The following is an 18689-nucleotide window of genomic DNA, read 5'->3' as shown; positions in this document are numbered from 1 at the left end:
TCAAATTTCACAGTCAGATAAAGAGCTTCAGAAAAGCATTATTCCAGGGATTAATTTAAGTAGGTCTCCTCTGATCAGAGTCTGGACTTCACTAACATCTGGTCCTCCACCACCCACTTGATATACGAGAGTACTCCCTCGCTATCTCTCTCTCTCTCTCTCTCCCTCACCCCAGGTGCATTGATTCAGAAAGGGGAGACATCCACAATGTAGGAAATGATTCCATCTGTAACCAAACCCAGATGTCCCAGAGCGCAGCAGGACCACGTTCTCCCTCATCCAAGCCCCCACTGATCAGTCAGTTCTCAGACAAATATCTTGTGAAGCTACTGCAGCATTTGTCTCTTCTTCAATTCTTCCCCCCTACCCCCCACACTATTACATTATCCAATATTGAACATTTGTCTGCACCAGTTCACAGCTTTCATGGAGTGTCAGTAACTGCTTCCAAATAATATTTGTGAACTCTGTCCTTGCCAATTCTAAAATGATATCCTCCCACACACTCTCTCCAAAACTTTAACATTCCTCCCTTATCATTCTAACGAAGGTTCTAGAGCAGGGGTGTCAAACTCAAATTCACGGAGGGCCAAAATTAAAAACTTGGACTAAGTCGAGGGCCGAACTAAATATTTATTGAAAATTTTCAACAACATCTGCATGTTTTCTCTTCTTTCAACATATGTAATGTTAAACTTTTTCTTATTAAAAGAAATGTTTAATAATAGTTTTGGATAAACTCTTTCATTGTCATTGGCCCATTTCCTTTAGCGTCTGAAACCGTGCACATGACGAGTCAATGAGGGATGATTAAAGCAGTGGTCTTCAAACTTTTTCTTTCAGACCTCCTTAAGCAATCCCTTACTAATCACAGAGCACCAATGGCACAGGGACGTGAGTGGAAAGAAAAAGGTTGAGAACTGTTGTATTGTGGTAACTCCACATCTGATTAGGTTAATTGTTAGGCAAGTGGTCAGAGAAGGACCCCCCCCCACCACCCCAAGAAAGGCTTAAATCACAGGAACAAAATAAGCTTCCGTCTCACTGTTCCCAATCTTACACACAGTCCTGATGTGAAATGTGGGGTCGCAGCTCCACGTTCACCCGAGTTCAGGTGCTGTCTATGTGGAGTTTGTACGTTCTCCCCTTGTCTTGGATCAACAGGTCAGTCGCCTGACGAAGGCACCCGAACCCCCCGTTGAAACGCCGGCGTCCGGGGCGGTGGAGGAATTGGCTGAGAAGAGCGCGTTGCTCCCACACCCCTCCCATGGTTGGAGAGGGATTAAACTGCGATCTCACGGCGCCGGGCTCGTCTCCAACAAAAGGAGCGGGAGGAAAGGTCCGCCGCGCACGGAGCGAGGGGGAAGGCATCGCCAACGAGACGTTTAGTCCGGCGTCACCGCTGAAGCGCAGACCCAGCGAGGATGGTCCCCAACTCCAGCCGCATCTGTGTGTCCGGGAGCCGGGCGGGCTGAGTGCGGCGCTCCGATCCCCGGGATTCGAGACTCTGAGATCCCTCCACACCTCCGGCGTCTTCATTTTCACCTTCAGTGTGCATGCGCTATACTGGCGCGGCGGCCAGCGGGCCAACTCTAATATATATTTAATATGATCTTGCAGGCCAAATATAATTATATCGCGGGCCAAATTTGGCCCACGGGCCAGAGTTTGACATGTGTGCTCTAGAGTCTAGGACATCAACATGAACGCTGCTCCCTTTCCATAAATCCTCCCTGTCCTGCCTTGTATTTCCAGTATTATTTTGGTTTTAATTTCAGTTTTACAGTACTTGCAGCTTCTTTTACTTTTTGCATAATTTAACATGCTTTCAGTGGGATCTTTCAAGGAACCTTACTCTATTGCAGCATTTGGGAGGGCGGGTGGGGGAGAAACAAACCTCCTGCATTTGTAGCATATTCCATTACACCCACCACATCTCCCATCCACTGCCCTATTGCACCCTCCCACTACCCTGATACACCCCCTCACCCACTGTCCACCATGACACCCTACCTCCCACCCTCTACCCTCCGTTACACTGTCCCTACCTCCCACCCATTGCTGTTACACCCTCCTTCCCAATGCCCTGAATTACACCCTCCTGACTGCCTGCCCACTGCCCTGTTACACCTTCATTCCTGCCCACTGCCCTCCATTACACCCTCCCTACCCTCCATTGCACCCTCCCTACCACCCACTGCCCTTCATTACACCCTCCCTACTCCCTCACTGCCCTCCGTTGCACCCTCCCTCCCCCATCACAGTCCTCCATTGCACCCTCCCTACCCCCCCCTCACTGCCCTCCGGTGCACCCTCCCTACCATTCACTGCCCTGTTACACCCTCTCTACCCCCTCACTATCCTCCACACTCTCCCTACCCCCTCACTATCCTGTTTCACCCTCCCTACCCCTCCCTGTCCTCCCAACACCCCACTGCCCTTTGTTACACCCTCTGTGCTGATCCACAGTGTACCCCCAGTCCTCCTCGCTCTACCACTCCGGACCAGTGGGCAGCTTCTGATCAGCGGAGTTCCCACTCAGTTCCAGCTCCCGCCCACGGCTGATCCAAGCAGCAGGTGGACTGCCTGCGATTCGAGCCAGCGCAGAACGGCACCCACTGCTCCAGCCCCACGACTCACCAGTTTCTGCATGTTGGCTGCAGGAGGCTGCACTTTGCTCCTGAGACGATTGTGGTGGGTCAGGACGGCAAAACGCTCCTTGGGGGACAACTCTGAAACGGGAAAGAGTGAAGTGTCTAAACGTGAAAGTATTAGACATGGTTGGAAAGCTCTATGGTGACGGAAGGTCCAACTTTGCCCTGATTAGACGCGCTACTCATTCGCTTTAAATGATTTCTTTCAAGAGCCCAACACGCCTGGTTATATACAGTTTTTGCATAATTTTCAGGAGGGGTGTGAACGCCAGCAGGACACAACTGTCTGCAAACTGGCGAAGTTGGAGGCGGGAGAAATAAACCCTTGTTATTAACCAGAAGGACTCGCTTGAAATGAAACCAGGTGATTAAGAAGTGGTGCAGATCTTTCAACAAGTCCACCTGCAATAGGAGTTTGATCTTACCTTTCAGATCCCAGCCTAAAGTGCCCTTACCCGCCGCCGCCAAAAGGCTGGCGAGAAGGATCCGTAACACCGTCGGCCGTTTCATCTGCGCCTGAGTGGGGATCAGGACAGAAAAATCCGAGCTGGGCGCTCCTGACTGTGTGGAGCCAGCCCGCTGAATGAGTCGTGCCCCGTCACCACAACCCCTGGCCGCGACGCGCACCGCCAACCACACAGTCGGTGCAAGGACTTGCACCCAAGCGGCGACTCGATCAGGCAGTACATTCCAACATGAAATAATTGCCATCCATCTCCAACGGAGAGCACGTAAATTGGGGAGGAAGGTCTTTGCACTAGGAATGAACTGATTAAGAGTAGACGGTGGCAGTAACGAACCGGAGGAGCTACATATTACTTCATGTACTAACCGCCTCCACGGTATAGACAGTGTATCAATTGCAAGCTCGTTCATCACTCATCTTGCTATGATGCGGTTAGACATTGGTTAGTGTTGGAGCCCTTTCACACATGCCAGTGAGCCCAGGAATCGAACGCCAATCCGCCTTTAAAGTGGCAAGTGTGAAAGCAAAATCTCAACGCCGGCGTCAGGTGAAGTCATCTCACGCCGGGGATTACCGGCCTGCACACCCCGCACCCCCCTCCACCACCCCCTCCACCACCCCCTCCACCACCCCCTCCACCCCCCCACTCCCCCCCCCACCCCCTCCACCCCCCCATTCCCCCCCCCACCCCCCCACCCCCCCTACCCCCCCCCACTCCCCCCCCCCACTCCCCCCCCCCACTCCCCCCCCCCACCTTCACCCCCCCCACCTTCACCCCCCCCACCTTCACCCCCCCCACCTTCACCCCCCCCACCCCCCCACCACCCCAGTACAATCCCCGGCGGCGTGGAGATCGGGCAAGTGTTAAACGGGCAGCAACATTGCAGGCACTTCCGATTAAAGGTAGAACAGACCAAACGCCGGGGATAAACCCGAGCAAGTGTTCAGTGACCCAGTTAAGAGTGGTTTAGTGTGAAAGGCCAGACCGCCATTCCTATGACAGGATACTGAACGGCTGATTTATTGGGAAGCAAGTGTGAAAGGCGCTGTGGATAGTACTCTTCAATTCCATGCACCTAGTACTTCAACATTAATAGTTGCAAACCTACTGTACCATGCAATAATTGCATCCAGGGAATATGTGCACATGATCACATGGATTTATCCTATGGCAACAGATCAGATTCAAATTTGGGACCATATTTAAACATGATAAGATGCAGTACTGCATCTTGTGTTAAGGTACACAGTACGCACTTTTAACTTGTCCTGGTTTTAATTTCCCAAAGTGTCCTAGATTTGGGGAAGGTTCCACTGGATTGGAAAAAAGCAAATACCATATATACTTGTGTAATTGTTGATCACGTATCATAGTTGACCTCCCTTTTTGGGCCTAAAATTCAGGTGGGCTTTTTTGTATGACCCATATAAAAGTTGACCCCTCCCCCCATATTTGACCTTGGCTGCACGCCCATCCAAACTCCCAGCCATGGATCCTCGGCCCAGCGCCCACCTATCTGAACTCCCAACTGCAGATCCTCACCCCGACGCCAACCCATCTGAAGTTCTGACCACAGCTCCTCACTCCGGCACCCGCCCATCCGAACTCCCGACTGTAATGATAGAGTGCTTGTGGTACTCCTTTTTCAATTTTGTATTGGTTCTTCAGTGCAAACTCCGGAAGATCCAAAATGAGTGGTGGACTAGCCTCGCCAAAGGAACCCAGCTTAGCGCCGACATTGGTGACTTCAGGGGTTTTTACGAGACTCTAAAGGCTGTGTACGGCCCCTCACCCCAAGTCCAAAGCCCTCTGTGCAGCTCAGACGGCGAAGTCCTCTCCAGCAACAAGATCTCCATCCTCAATCGATAGTCAGAACACTTCCAATCTCTTTTCAGTGCCAACTGCTCAGTCCAAGAGTCCGCCCTGTTCCAGCGCCCTCAACAGCCCTTGAGTTTAGAGCTGGATGAGGTTCTTACCCAGGAAGAGACATATAAGGCAATTGAACAACTGAAATGTGGCAAAGCAGCAGGTATGGATGGAATCCCCCCAGAGGTCTGGAAGGCTGGCGGCAAAACTCTGCATACCAAACTGCATGAGTTTTTCATGCTCTGCCGGGTCCAAGGAAAGCTCCCTCAGGACCTTCATGATGCCATCATCATCACCCTGTACAAAAACAAAGGCGAGAAATCAGACTGCTCAAACTATAGCGGAATCACGCTGCTCTCCATTGCAGGCAAAATCTTTGCTAGGATTCTCCTTAATAGACTAATACCTAGTGTCACCGAAAATGTCCTCCCAAAATCACAGCGTGGCTTTCGCGCAAACAGAGGAACTATTGACGTGGTCTTTGCCCTCAGACAGCTCCAAGAAAAGTGCAGAGAAAAAAACAAAGGACTCTACATCACCTTTGTTGACCTCACCAAAGCCTTTGACACCGTGAGCAGGAAAGGGCTTTGGCAAATACTAGAGCACCTCGGATGCCCCCCCAAGTTTTGTTTTTCCAACTGCACGAAAACCAACAAGGTCGGGTCAGATACAGCAATGAGCTCTCCGAACCCTTCTCCATTGACAACGGCGTGAAGCAAGGCTGCATCCTCGCACCAACCCTCTTTACTATCTTCTTCAGCATGATGCTGAAACAAGCCATAAAAGACCTTAACAATGAAGACGCTGTTTACATCCGGTACTGCACAGATGGCAGTCTCTTCAATCTGAGGCGCCTGCAAGCTCACACCAAGACACAAGAACAACTTGTCTGTGAACTACTCTTTGCAGACGAAGCCGCTTTGGTTGCCCATTGAGAGCCAGCTCTCCAGCGCATGACATCCTGTTTTATGGAAACTGCCGAAATGTTTGGCCTGGAAGTCAGCCTGAAGAAAACTAAGGTCCTCCATCAGCCAGCTCCCCACCATGACTACCAGCCCCCCCACATCTCCATCGGGCACACAGAACTCAAAACGGTCAACCAGTTTACCTACCTCGGCTGCACCATTTCATCTGATGCAAGGATCGACAAAGAGATAGACAACAGACTTGCCAAGGCAAATAGCACCTTTGGAACACTACACAAAAGAGTCTGGAGAAACAACCAACTGAAGAAACACACAAAGATCAGCATGTACAGAGCCATTGTCATACCCACGCTCCTGTTCAGCTCCGAATCATGGGTCCTCTACTGGCATCACCTACGGCTCCTAGAACGCTTCCATCAGCACTGTCTCCACTCCAACCTCAACATTCATTGGAGTGACTTCATCACCAACATCGAAGTACTCGAGCTGGCAGAGTCCGCAAACATCAAATCCACGCTGCTGAAGACCCAACTGCACTGGGTGGGTCACGTCTCCAGAATGGAGGACCATCACCTTCCCAAGATCGTGTTATATGGCAAGCTCTCCACTGGCCACCGAGACAGAGGTGCACCAAAGAAGAGGTACAAGGACTGCTTAAAGAAATCTCTTGGCGCCTGCCACATTGACCACCGCCAGTGGGCTGATATCGCCTCAAACTGTGCATCTTGGTGCCTCACAGTTCGGCGGGCAGCAACCTCCTTTGAAGAAGACCGCAGAGCCCACCTCACTGACAAAAGACAAAGGAGGAAAAACCCAACACCCAACCCCAACCAACCAATTTTCCCTTGCAACCGCTGCAACCGTGTCTGCCTGTCCCGCATCGGACTTGTCAGTCACCAATGAGCCAGCAGCTGACGTGGACATTTACCCCCTCCATAAATCTTCATCCGCGAAGCCAAGCCAAAGAAAGAAGAAAGACAGTACAGTGAAGAAAAGGGAATGAAACTGAAAATACAATATCACATAGGTGTATAGCTAATAAAGTATAGTTGTTTTAAAAGAACCCAACTTTCTTTATTACAATAAAAGAAACATCACATGGTACCAGGAGTGTGCATTAACTGATAGCAGCAGAGAAATGAAAAGTGTGAAGGCTCCTTGGACTGGGAAGTCAACCACGAGTGGTAGTTGTTCAAACTGTGATACATGCTGTATTTGCAAGTCATTAGACTCAATAGCAAACTGGATACGTGGAAGGTTGCACTGCTACTTATTATAGTGGGACCTCAAGCAACCACGGTTTTCAATACATTTGTTTTTGCCAAGGCAGAAGGTCAGGGCAAGTTCAGCAAGGGCATTGAGATGTTTAATGATCATTGTTCACCAACGAAAAATGAAAAGTTTGAGAGGTACGTGTTTCACTTGCACAGGGTGCTGCAGGGAGAAAGCTTTGATACTTTTTTAACGGACTTGAAATTAAAAGCAAGACCATGAAATTTTGGATACAGCAAGATTCAATGATCAATGATCAAATTATGTTCAAGATTACTGATAAGAAAGTGAGAGAGAGGTTGCTATGAGAGACAGAAGTTACCTTAGCTGGAGCTGTGAAGATATGCCATGGCCAGTGAATTAGATCTGCAGCACACGATGAAGTGTGCAAAAGCCAGCAAAAACAAAGGCATAGCCATAGCCACAGTGTGTGTCCACACACACAAACAAAAAAAGAGATACAGGAAACAACAAAAAGGTGGAGAGACATTCAAATACAAACGATGTGGCACTCAACATCCACCAAAACAATGCCCAGCCTATGGAAAATTCTGTATTGAATACAAAGGGCTGAATCACAATGCAATGCAAGGTTTTTACAAGGGAAACAAAACAGAAGTGAAAGCTTGCACACTGTACACACTAGAGAAGAAACTGCTCTTAGTGATACACTCTTCATGGGCATGATAGTGCAGGAAGATTATAAACCAACAGACACTGAACAGCCAAGCGTGGACAGAGTTGAGCAGGACAAGGGGACTGTGTCATTATATACAAATGGAACAAATATTCCTTTCAAGCTGGCCATGGGGAAAAATTAAATTTGATTTGTCAACACATCAGACCATACATCCATGCAAATCCTGTTCAGCTCCAAGCATTAACACAAGAGGTACATGTAAACACGGTGAAAGTTAAAGATAAAGAGCACCACAGTAGTCCCAGGTGGACATGAATCACTGCTTGGTCACAAAGCATGTGAAAATGTAAGCCTAGTCATGAGGGTGTTCCACATTAACAATGTCAAAGCACAGAACAGTGTAAAGGAAACACTGGATCAATTTCCAGACATCTTCAAGAGATTTGGAGTTCTACGATTCACCTATAAAATACAGTTACAGGAGGATGTACAATCAGTAGTACATGCCCCACGGCGGGTTCCAGTGACACTAAAAGTAAAGCTCAAGCAGGAACTTGACTGAATGATGTCACCAGGGGTCATAAGGGGAGGAGCCCACAGAATGGGTGAATTCAATGGTGTGTGTCAAAAAGAACAGTGAACTACACGTGTGCTTGGACCCAAAAGTCGTGAATGCCAATATAAAGAGACAACATTATCAGATTCCAATCAGGGATGAAATTACTAGTGAGATGGCCAGTGCAAAGTTTTTCACCAAATTGGATGCATCCCAGGGCTTTTGGCAAATAAAACTGCATGAAGATAACACAAAATACCGTACATATAATATAACGTTTGGCTGATACACCTGTCTGAAGTTGCCTTTTTGAATTTCCTCAGCTCTGGAAGTGTTCCACAGGTCAATGGAACACATTATAGAAAGCATAAACGGGGTACGTGTGTACATGGATGACATGATCCATATGGGAGTCCACAATGGAAAAGCACATCAAGAGGCTCATCGAAGTACTACTACACATCCAGAGTATGAATTAAAGCTAAACAGAGCAAAATGTCAGTTTGGTGAAAAATAAATCACCTTTCTAGGTGATAAGCTGTCAGAGGCAGGGGTGGAGCCAGACAAGAGCAAGGTGAAAGCAATTTCAGAGATGGCCAGACCCAGTGACAAGAAAGGTGTATTAAGAGTACTGGGAATAATCAATTTCATTGGTAAATTCACACCAAACCTGTCTTCCAAAGCATGTAACTAAGGAAGTTGTTAAATGACAAATGTGATTTCAAGTGGACAGACAACCACAAGGAAGAATGGGGATGAATGAAGACCATTCTAACTACAGAAATGGTGCTTTTGACATTCTTTGACTCATCCAGAAGGACAAAAATATTTACGGATGTTTCAAAAGATGGAATAGGTGCCAGACTACTTCAGGCTGTAGGAGAAGATTGAGGCCAGTTGCATATGCATCAAGGACGATGACCACATCTGAATGTCAATATGAGCAGATGGAGAAAGAGTGTCTAGTTCTGGTCTATGGACTCGAGAAATTCCACAGCTATGTTTATGGTCTACCAACATTCATGGCAAAGACAGCACAAGCCATTAATAGCCATAATCAAGAAAAATCTCTGAGATGTCACCAAGAATCCAAAGACTGATGATGAAGCTACAATGTTATGACTTTGAATTGGTGTACACACCAGGGAAACTTATTGTGTTAGCTGATGCATTATCCAGGGCAATGGCACAGAGTGAAGCACACAATGAGAGTTCCACAGAGACAGATGTGAATCTGATCACTGAATCTCTTCCTGTATCTGACATTAAATCCAAGCAGATCGCAGATGAAACAGAAAAGGACACAGTTCTAGTGAAGGTCATCAAGAATCTGAATGTCAGATGGCCTAGAGGTGAATGTCAGTCATACTACAACAGAGCTGAGCTGAGTGTTGTCAATGGGCTTCCACTCAGACAGAACAGAATTATCATTCCTCAATCACTGTGACAAGAGATACTGAAAAGGGTGCATGAGGGGCACCTTGGAATGGAAAAATGCAAGAGGAGGGCCAGAACTGCTGTTTATTGGCCATGGATAATTGCTGACATTGACAGGATGGTTTCCAGCTGTGAGACCTGTTTGAAACATCACACAAAGCAGACAAAGGAACCCATGATAATAACTGACTTACCAGCAGAACCATGTCAGAAAGTTGGGACTGAACCTGTTCCACATGGATGGAAAGAATTACTTGCTGGCTATCGAACTATCCAGAGATTGTGCTGCTTCTTAACATGTCTGCTTCTTGTGTGATCAAATATGTGAAATCGATTTTTCAAGACATGGAATTCCTCAAATTGTCTACAGTGACAATGCTCCATGCTACAGTTGTAGAGAATTCCAGAACTTTGCAGAAAAGTATGATTTTCATCATGTGACTTCAAATCCTCTGTATCCACACTCAAGCAGTACAGCAGTGTTGACTTAGTTAAACAGTTGTTTAAGAAAGCACTAGGCAGTGGCTCAGATCTGTATCTAGCACTATTGAGTTACAGAGCTTCACCACTTGAACATGGCAGGTCACCTGGTGAGTTTCTGATGGGACATAGACTACGCACCACACTTCCCTACTCTGCAGACCCAAACAAGAACAGAGAGGTCAAAGATGTTGAATGGGAACAAAACCATCTGCAATGGAGACAAAGAGCAAATTATGAAAAATCATCAAGAAGCTTAGGGCTATTGGCACAACAGAACACAGTGAGACTCAGGGATTCCAACACTTGGAACAAAAAATGCTACTCTTCTGGAGGATGTAAATCTAAGATCCTACACTGTCAAACACAGAAGGGCCAAATACTGAGAAGGATTCGAAAGAGCCTGCTGAAAACACAAGAGACACTGCAGGAACAGACAAATACAGGAGATCCATCCTGCATAGCAACAGAGGAAACACCACTAGTGTTAGATAGTAGTGGACCAGCAGAGCTGATACAAGCACCTGTGTTAAGCAGATCCACATGTGTTATCAAAACAACTGACAGACTAAATCTCTAAAAGAAAAAGGTTTGTGCTGCTGATATTGTGTTTATGTTTGTGCTGAACTTTAAATTGAAATGAATACTCTATTAGTGTGTCATGTTATTAGATTAAACATCTCAAGGAAAATGAAATGTAGTGAAAGAGTGCTAGTGATTCTCCTGACAACTAGAGGGAGTCAGAGACTAGTTTGTTGCAGCCTGGTTGGATTCCGCGGTCATGATTTCTACATCTAATGTAGTTGTTTTAAACAAACCCAAGTTTCTTAATTAAAATAAAATTAAATCACACTGACCACAGATCCTTGCTCTTCTGCCCGCCCATCCAAACTCCTAACCACGGATCCTCGCCCCGGTGCTTGCCCATCCGAACTCCTGACCGTGGATCCTCCTCCCAGCCACCCACCCATCAAAACGACCGATCGCAGATCCTCATCCTTGCCTCCCACTGCTGTCCCAACCATGAACTTACCACCCAGTCCTGGCCATCCAAGCTCCTGATGTCTTGAACAGCACAGGTATTCATGAGGTCAAAAGTTTGACCCATGTAAAAGTTGACCCCCTTTTTTTGCCCCAAAAAGGAGTTTATGTAGTTATATTCATTTACTGAATTCAAAAAGACAGGGAGGTAGAAGTAGGTTTGTTTAACTCTGTCATAGGAGAAAATGCAGATAACTGCTATTAGAAACAGCACAGTAAAATAGTAATCAGGGAAATTCAGCATGATCTTGTGAAAAAAAATCAATCTATTAGAGTAACAATTGATTTGGCTGAAGGAGAACCAGTAGACTTGTCATTCTGTCGTCCCCAGAAAGCATCTGGTAACATTCCCCATCAAAGGTTATTGGGGAAAATACAAGTATCTGGTGTAGTAGATGTATTAGTATGGATAGAAAACTGGCTGGTTGAAATGAAACAGAGTGGGCATGAATGGGACAAAATATAATGATTAGTGTGCTACAGAGGTCAGTATTGGGCCTCAATTCTCTAGAAATGGATGTGGGCATCAAATATTCGGTTGCTCGCATTTCCAATGGCACTAGGTAAGTAAGAAAATAAATTTGAACGTGACATAAGGATCTGACAGAGAGGTAAGTTATATGACTGGCTAAAAATCTGTCAATAGGAGTATAATGTGGGATAATGTGCAAGTGACCAAATTGGAGGGAAAAAAAGCCAGCACGTTATCGTTATGGCAAGAAATCACAGCTCTTGGTTCTCTCCATGTATGATTCACAAAAGACAAATATGCAAGTACAGCAAATAATTAACAAAGAAAACAAAATTTTGACATTTAAGAAAGATTTGAACAGGTACATGGATGGGAAGGGTATGGAGGGATATAGTGCGAGTGCAGATCAATGAGTCAAGGCAAAATAATAGTTTAGCACAGACTAGAAGGGCCAAAAGGTCTGTTTCTGTATTCTATGGTTCTAATGTTAATTTTATTACTTTGAAAGCAACACCTTTAAAAGGGAACCTCTGGCTTATTTTCTGTGGGAATCTGGTATTGCTGGCAAGACAAGCATTTATTGTCTATCCCCAAATGCCCATGAGAAGGTGATAGCACACATCTTTCTTGGACCACTGCTGTCTTTCAGAATAAATGCTCAGGGTCCTGTGGGGAAGAGTTCCAGAACTTAGACACAACCATGCAGAAGGACAAGTGATACATTTCCAAGCCAGGATGGTGTGCAAATTGGTAGGTGCTGTCGAAAGGTAACCACAGTGCATTTTGCAGATGGTGCAAAATCCAGTCACTCTTTATTGGAGGTGGAGTGAATGAGTGTTCAGCAGTGATGGAATAATGCTCATGGTGTAGCTAAGAAATTGTTTTCTTAGAATCTACTTGCACTAAAACAATAATTTTAAAAGTCTTTTAAAATATCAATTTTTAACATACGGCTGTCAGATCAAAGCTGCTGGTGTAAAGATTCATACCACTGCTTTCACGCTCTCACGAATGCCATCATTTGGCTTCTCTGATCCAACCTCTAGATCCATTCAGTAGTCAGACATATGCAGAAGCCAAAGAGCACACTTCTGGCCACTGGATTGTGTGGCTGGTTCAAGAATGGATTCCATGTGATAGATGATGTGAATCTCTTGGGGTCAAAGGGGACCTGAGCGGGGATGGTAAAATCAATACACATGAGGCTTGTGGTTTATGTAAGGGGGTCTTAGCGACCTTCAGAAGCAACAGGAAGAGGTTAGAGTCCGAAGAAAACCCAGTCTTAAGTATGAGGAACGAGTCGAGGAAGTAATGAGGCTGCAGAGAGTTGTGGAGTTTTAAGTGTAAACGCAAGGAACTGCAAATCCTGGAATCTTGAGCAAGTAAAGAGAACCTGGAAGGACTCAACAGGTCAGGCAGTATCTATAGAGTGAAATGGACATCAACATTTCAGACAGGAACTCATCTCAAATAAGGGTTCTGACCCAAAACATTGATTATCCATATCTCTTCCTGAATGTATCATTGAGACCCTTCAGTTCTCTTTGTTCATTGGAGCAAAATGATGTTCTGTTAAATTCCCTCACTTCAATGCCAAGGTGATGGTTCTCTGTGTAAACATGAACTGTCATTTTTTTGTATCATGAAATTTGGCGTAATATTTAGAGCAGTTTTATGGTAAAACAATATGCCAGATCAGAATTTCCAGAGATATTGAAAGTCCTGGTGGAAGGTCAGTGATTGAATTTTCCTCTCTTGTTTTGTGTTGCAAAAGTAGGCATTCCAGGATAAGCATTTTTCAATGGCTTACACATTTTTCTCTGCATTGCAAGGAGTTTCTCAGCCAGTCTCTTCTGCCAAGTAGATTGTGCAATCCTTCTAGCAGCTTAACCCAAAGCAGGAACTAAAAAATTAAACTTTTACTTAAATGTAAAATTATATACCAAATGGAAATAAAGGTGCAGAAAGATGGGATTAAAAGAGAGATAAAACAGAAGCAAAGTAAACTAGAATATTTAAAAAAAGTATAAATGACAAATTTGAATTTACAGCAACTTTAGCTCAAAATTCATAAACCCAAATGTACTAGCACTAACTTTTACTGCTCTGTTTGATGACTTTCTAATGGTAAGAGTCACAAATCACGGCCTCATTTATGTAACCGCGGAATATCTCCATACATTACCTGTGCAGTGAAGCTTCTGAAGGGGTGAAGAGGATTTTTATGTTGATCAACACATGTCCAGACGTTAGAATTTGCTACTCTATTTATCCCAGTGAAGTCTGGGGGTCTCACCATTATTCACAATGCAGAATTTAGGGCACTAATTAAATAAAGTATTCCTTTATTATTTTATGTGTGACACAAATTATTTAAAGTCTGGAACAGTAACTCCCAACAAAAAAAAATCAAAGGGCAATGCACCTCCCTGGTACACATTAGATCAGAATAAATGAGTTCTTTGTGCACCTGTGGCACACGTTCAATTACCATTCATTCTGAAATCTAATCCATAGTTTTCTTTATGATTATAAACAGAGTTGATTGGGAGGGGAGGGTGTTACAGAATTAGCTGCAAATTAGTTAACTGGATTAAAAATCAGTTCAGCAAAAATAAAAAAAGGTCTGATGGCATTTCATAAAGATATGTTTTTTGTTTGCTTCATTCGTATTAATCTGACTCATGGTTTAGTGGATAATATTCTCACAACAGATACGGGTTGAATCAAGGCTCGGGACACTTCACAGAGTTAGACTGAAGGAATGCTATACTGGTAGGGATGCAATTCCTCTAAAGAAATCATTTCAACTTTTAAAACTTTTAGAGATACAGCACAGTAACAGACCCTTCCTTCCTACGAGCTGCTACCGCCCAAATACATCAATTAACCAACAAACCCCAACTTTGTCGGAGGGTGGAAAGAAACCGGAGCACCTGCAAGAAACCCACACGGACAAGGGGAGCACATACAGACTCCTTACTGTCAGCGCCGGATTCAAACCCCACTCGCTGGCACATGCACTAACCGTGCCATCCTTTTAATATTAATCCGAGGCTTAATCGGTTCATCCAGATGGACATCAAGAATGCATAATGCTGTTTTGAAGAGTGCAACAGGTAACCTGGTCAATAGTTACCCCTTAATCAACATTACTCTAGTGTGTATTATGAAGCAAAGATTATTTCTGCATTCAGCCTGTGTTCAGACCTGCTTTTCTTTGAACCCACCAAAGTTTTCCCTTCCCACACAACAATTGGCATTGAGAGCAGGGTTCAAGAAGTCTCAGCTGGACACATGCACGGACACAATGTTTGAAGTGTTACTAACCAGCATGTGTGTGGGTCTCCTGCGTCTGATTGTGTTATGGCATACTTCCCCATGCACAGGACCGACAGGAAGGGCCCCAGAGCTAGCAAGGGAGCCTCAAGGCACAAGAGCAGAATTCCCGGGTGGACTGATGATAGGGCAGGGTTTAGTAGGTTAGCATGTTTACTGCCGGACCACAGGAAACCCGTAGATTGGGCTGACAGTTTGAACCCACGGAGGGAGAAGATTGCACCACGTGGTGTCCTTCCCTGAGAAGTCGGGATTTCCTGAAACCGAGGCAAGTCATGAGGGAGCCCTTTGGCTTCTGACATCTATCCTGAGACACCACTGGGGAATTACAGCAGAGTTAGGTTCACAGGGTGCCCAGAATGATAGGGAAATAGAATCCCTCCAGCATCGCCGTTGTGCTCTACAGGAGGCAGCACAGACTGCCCAAGTTAGAGCCACCAACTTAGAAATCAAGAGTGCAGAGACAGCTTGCAAGCTGACTAAACTGCAGCAGTTGCAAGCAGCTCACCGGTCTGGCTGGAAGCTCAACCCAGTTAAGGCCTGAACCATTGTCCGGTGGTGGTGGGGGAGAGGTTGACATATGGTTGGGAGATGGGGAAGGACATTGATGACTATGAGGAAGTTGAGTCCTATTGCCCGAGCCTGACCATTGACCCACCACGAAGGCACCTGGCTGAAAGAAAGGGAGACCATTGTCTGTGGTCCGGGTGAAATACGATGGGTCGAGATACCAGGCACACAAAACTAGGGTCTTCCAACTATGCCAACCCACTTGATGAAGCTACAGGTTTTGGTAATGACGGCGTTCCTCCCTTCCCATAACAACTTAACCACTTCTCTTCCAGTAATCTTTGCTGGGGTGGGTGCTTTAGGAATTGGTTTATTTTTTCCCCTCCATACAATTTGGCACTCAAATGGTCCTGACTCTCCCAGAGAATCCACAAAGGGAGCACACCTTGGGAATGTGGTGTACCTTGTTCAGTCAACACCAGTTCAAGCAATCAGTGGGAATACTAGCAGGAACAGCATCCTGGTACAAGACAGCTATCAGTCCACAGCCCAACAATAGGGTCCGGTATGCCCTGGATGTGCTCCTGCCGGGCCGACTCCTGGCCTCCTACGGAATGGCATGGCGGCAGCCATCTTGGATGCGGGCCTCCAAACAATGGGAAAGCACTCGGTAAGATGGCCACCAGGGTGGAAACACTGGCCAAAGAAAGGCTGTGATACTTCTGATTAAGGGAAAGCTGGATGACCTTGCACTACCTGCTTGCAGACAAAGGAGGTACCGGTGATGTTGGTAAGACACACTGCACACACACATCCCAGGTAAGTCAATGACTGACAAAAATAGACAGCTAAGGGGGTCAGTTCTTGCAGCATGACATTCCATGGGGAACAATGACCCTAATAGTCTGTGGGGCATAGGTTGGTCGTTGACATTTTCTGAATCTGAACCTTCACCATTCTCTTATGCCTATCCATTTATTCACCAGGCACTTGCACTGTAACAATGTATTTACCTTTTGTAACAATTTCTTTTTTTTAAATAATGAACGCGTTGTGTGACTTCTGAATGTTGTGTGGATTGTGACCTCTTCGTCCTGAACCTAGTGGATTGTGGAGGGTCATGTGGCCTCTCTGGAACTTAGTCGGAAGTTACATCACCTGCCAATCAAGGTTGGACCCTGCCCACCCGTTATTGCACACCTGGCCATTGGGCCCTTTAATCACCTAGTAATTACCTGGGTCAGACCTCCAGCTTTCTGTACCATGCGCAGTAGGTTTTTGGCCCTGAGCCCTGCTGTGGAGAATGCTGGGGGAGTCGCTGCTAAGGTGTGCACTACATAGGGACTGGCCCTGTTGTATACTGTTGCAGTTGTAGTTAGCATCTGAGCCATCCCCACGTTAGATAAGGAACAGTGGGTAGCATATTGTACTGCTTGATTGTCATAAGACTGAATAAACAGTTGCTAGTATCAGCAGTATTAAGTCCAATGTGATTGGGTTGTACTGTGCTTGTGAGAGTGTAAGCAGTTACTGGTTTCGGTAGCGTTAAGTCCGATGTGACTGGCTGCGCTGTGTTGTGTGATTGAGAATAAGTACGTGTGTTATCTCTGTTGCGATTCCCCCTTACATGTGTTTCAATAAAGATTATTTCTGCATATAACCTGTGTCCAGATCCACTATTTTTTGAATCCATCGAACTTTTCCCTTCCCACTCACCAATTGCTAACAGATAAGAAACACGGAAACTGCCGATGCTGGATTGTTGAGCCTGGAGGAACTCAGTCATGTGAGTTTATTGTCATATACGTAGGTACAATGTACAGATGCACCAAAATTCTTACTTGCTGCAGCCAAACAGGTATGTAAGTTACACAAACCAAAGCAGTAAAAATTTAAATGATCACAAATTCCAAGACAGAAAAGGGATAATAAATATCAAAGGAGAGATAAATAAATATTCACAATTACAGTTAATGAAAGAAAAAAAGTCATGTTTCTATCGTACAAACAGATGTGTTTGTGATCCTGGGGTGTTCAACTTCAAATTTATTGATATCGCATGCCTGAGATTCTTTTTCCTGCGGGCCAGACAGAATTTCTAATTATCAGCAGTGTTATCTATACTCAAGATAAAGATACAAAAAAGAGAAATATAAATAAAGAAATGTAAACAAACTGTGTGCAAATACAGAAATAAAGTATTCAGTAATAAATAATGTGCAAAGTCTTTAAATGCGTCTCTGATTGAGTCTGTTGTTAAGGAGTCTGATAGTGGAGGGGTAGTAACTGTTCCTGAACCTGGTGGTTTGAGTCCTGGGGCACCTATACCTCTTTCCTGATGGAAATAGTGAGAAAAAAAAGCATGTCCTGGGTGGTGTAGGTCCTTGATGATGGTGGCTGCTCTCTGACATCAGCATTCCATGTGGATTTTTTTGATGCTTGGGAGAGTTCTGCCTGGGCTGCCTCCATTACTTTTCTCGGGGCTTTCTGCTCAGAGCCATCCCCATGATGCAGCCGGTCAGCACACATTCTACTACAAATCTGAGGAAGTTTGCCAAGTCAAACTGAATCTCCAGAAACTCTTGAGGAGAGAAATGGTCAGTCAATGTTTTTGGTCAGCAACCTTTACCGAAACCAACCAACAGATGATCCTGCCTTTATCACATTGCTGTTTGAAATCCAAACGGACGCTGCCTTTCCTTCACACGAGAGGTGCCTCCATTTCACGTGTGTTCCATTGGTTGTACTGTGCAATGTTTTGAGAAGTCCTGAAGTTGTGAAAGGAACCTTATAAATTAATTGCATTGATGAAGGAAGCATTTGTAATACTACAGTCTGCAGATGGCACATCCTTTCTGATTTAGGAATTATTCTAATACAGTCTCTGGGAATTGGGCTGAGTAAAGGTGGAAGGGGGTTGGGAGGGGATGATTGGAGGCTGACTCTAATGGGGAAAAGCCCATTATATTGTGAACATCTGGAGGCTTGCACTGGGAGAGCCATTGTCTGGTCAAGCATGCTTGCAATTA

The 18689-nt window shown here is 45.4% G+C and overlaps 1 protein-coding gene across 1 annotated transcript in view; it reads right to left on the bottom strand.

Annotated features, from left to right (window-relative positions):
- Positions 1 to 3516, bottom strand: part of LOC138753744 (C-type lectin domain family 18 member A-like) — a 60157-nt gene extending 56641 nt beyond the window's left edge. Inside the window, exons 1-2 of the mRNA XM_069917104.1 lie at positions 3080 to 3516; positions 2641 to 2732 (exon numbers count right to left, since the gene is read on the bottom strand). Coding sequence (XP_069773205.1) covers positions 2641 to 2732; positions 3080 to 3365 — 378 coding nt within the window. The 5' untranslated portion in view covers positions 3366 to 3516. The remainder of the gene's footprint in view (positions 1 to 2640; positions 2733 to 3079) is intronic.
- Positions 3517 to 18689: the final 15173 nt, after the last annotated feature.

Source organism: Narcine bancroftii, chromosome 2, assembly GCF_036971445.1.
Source record: "Narcine bancroftii isolate sNarBan1 chromosome 2, sNarBan1.hap1, whole genome shotgun sequence".
Lineage (NCBI taxonomy): Eukaryota > Metazoa > Chordata > Chondrichthyes > Torpediniformes > Narcinidae > Narcine > Narcine bancroftii.
The sequence above is the reverse complement of the archived record's forward strand: the minus strand, read 5'-3'. Positions and strand labels throughout refer to the sequence as shown.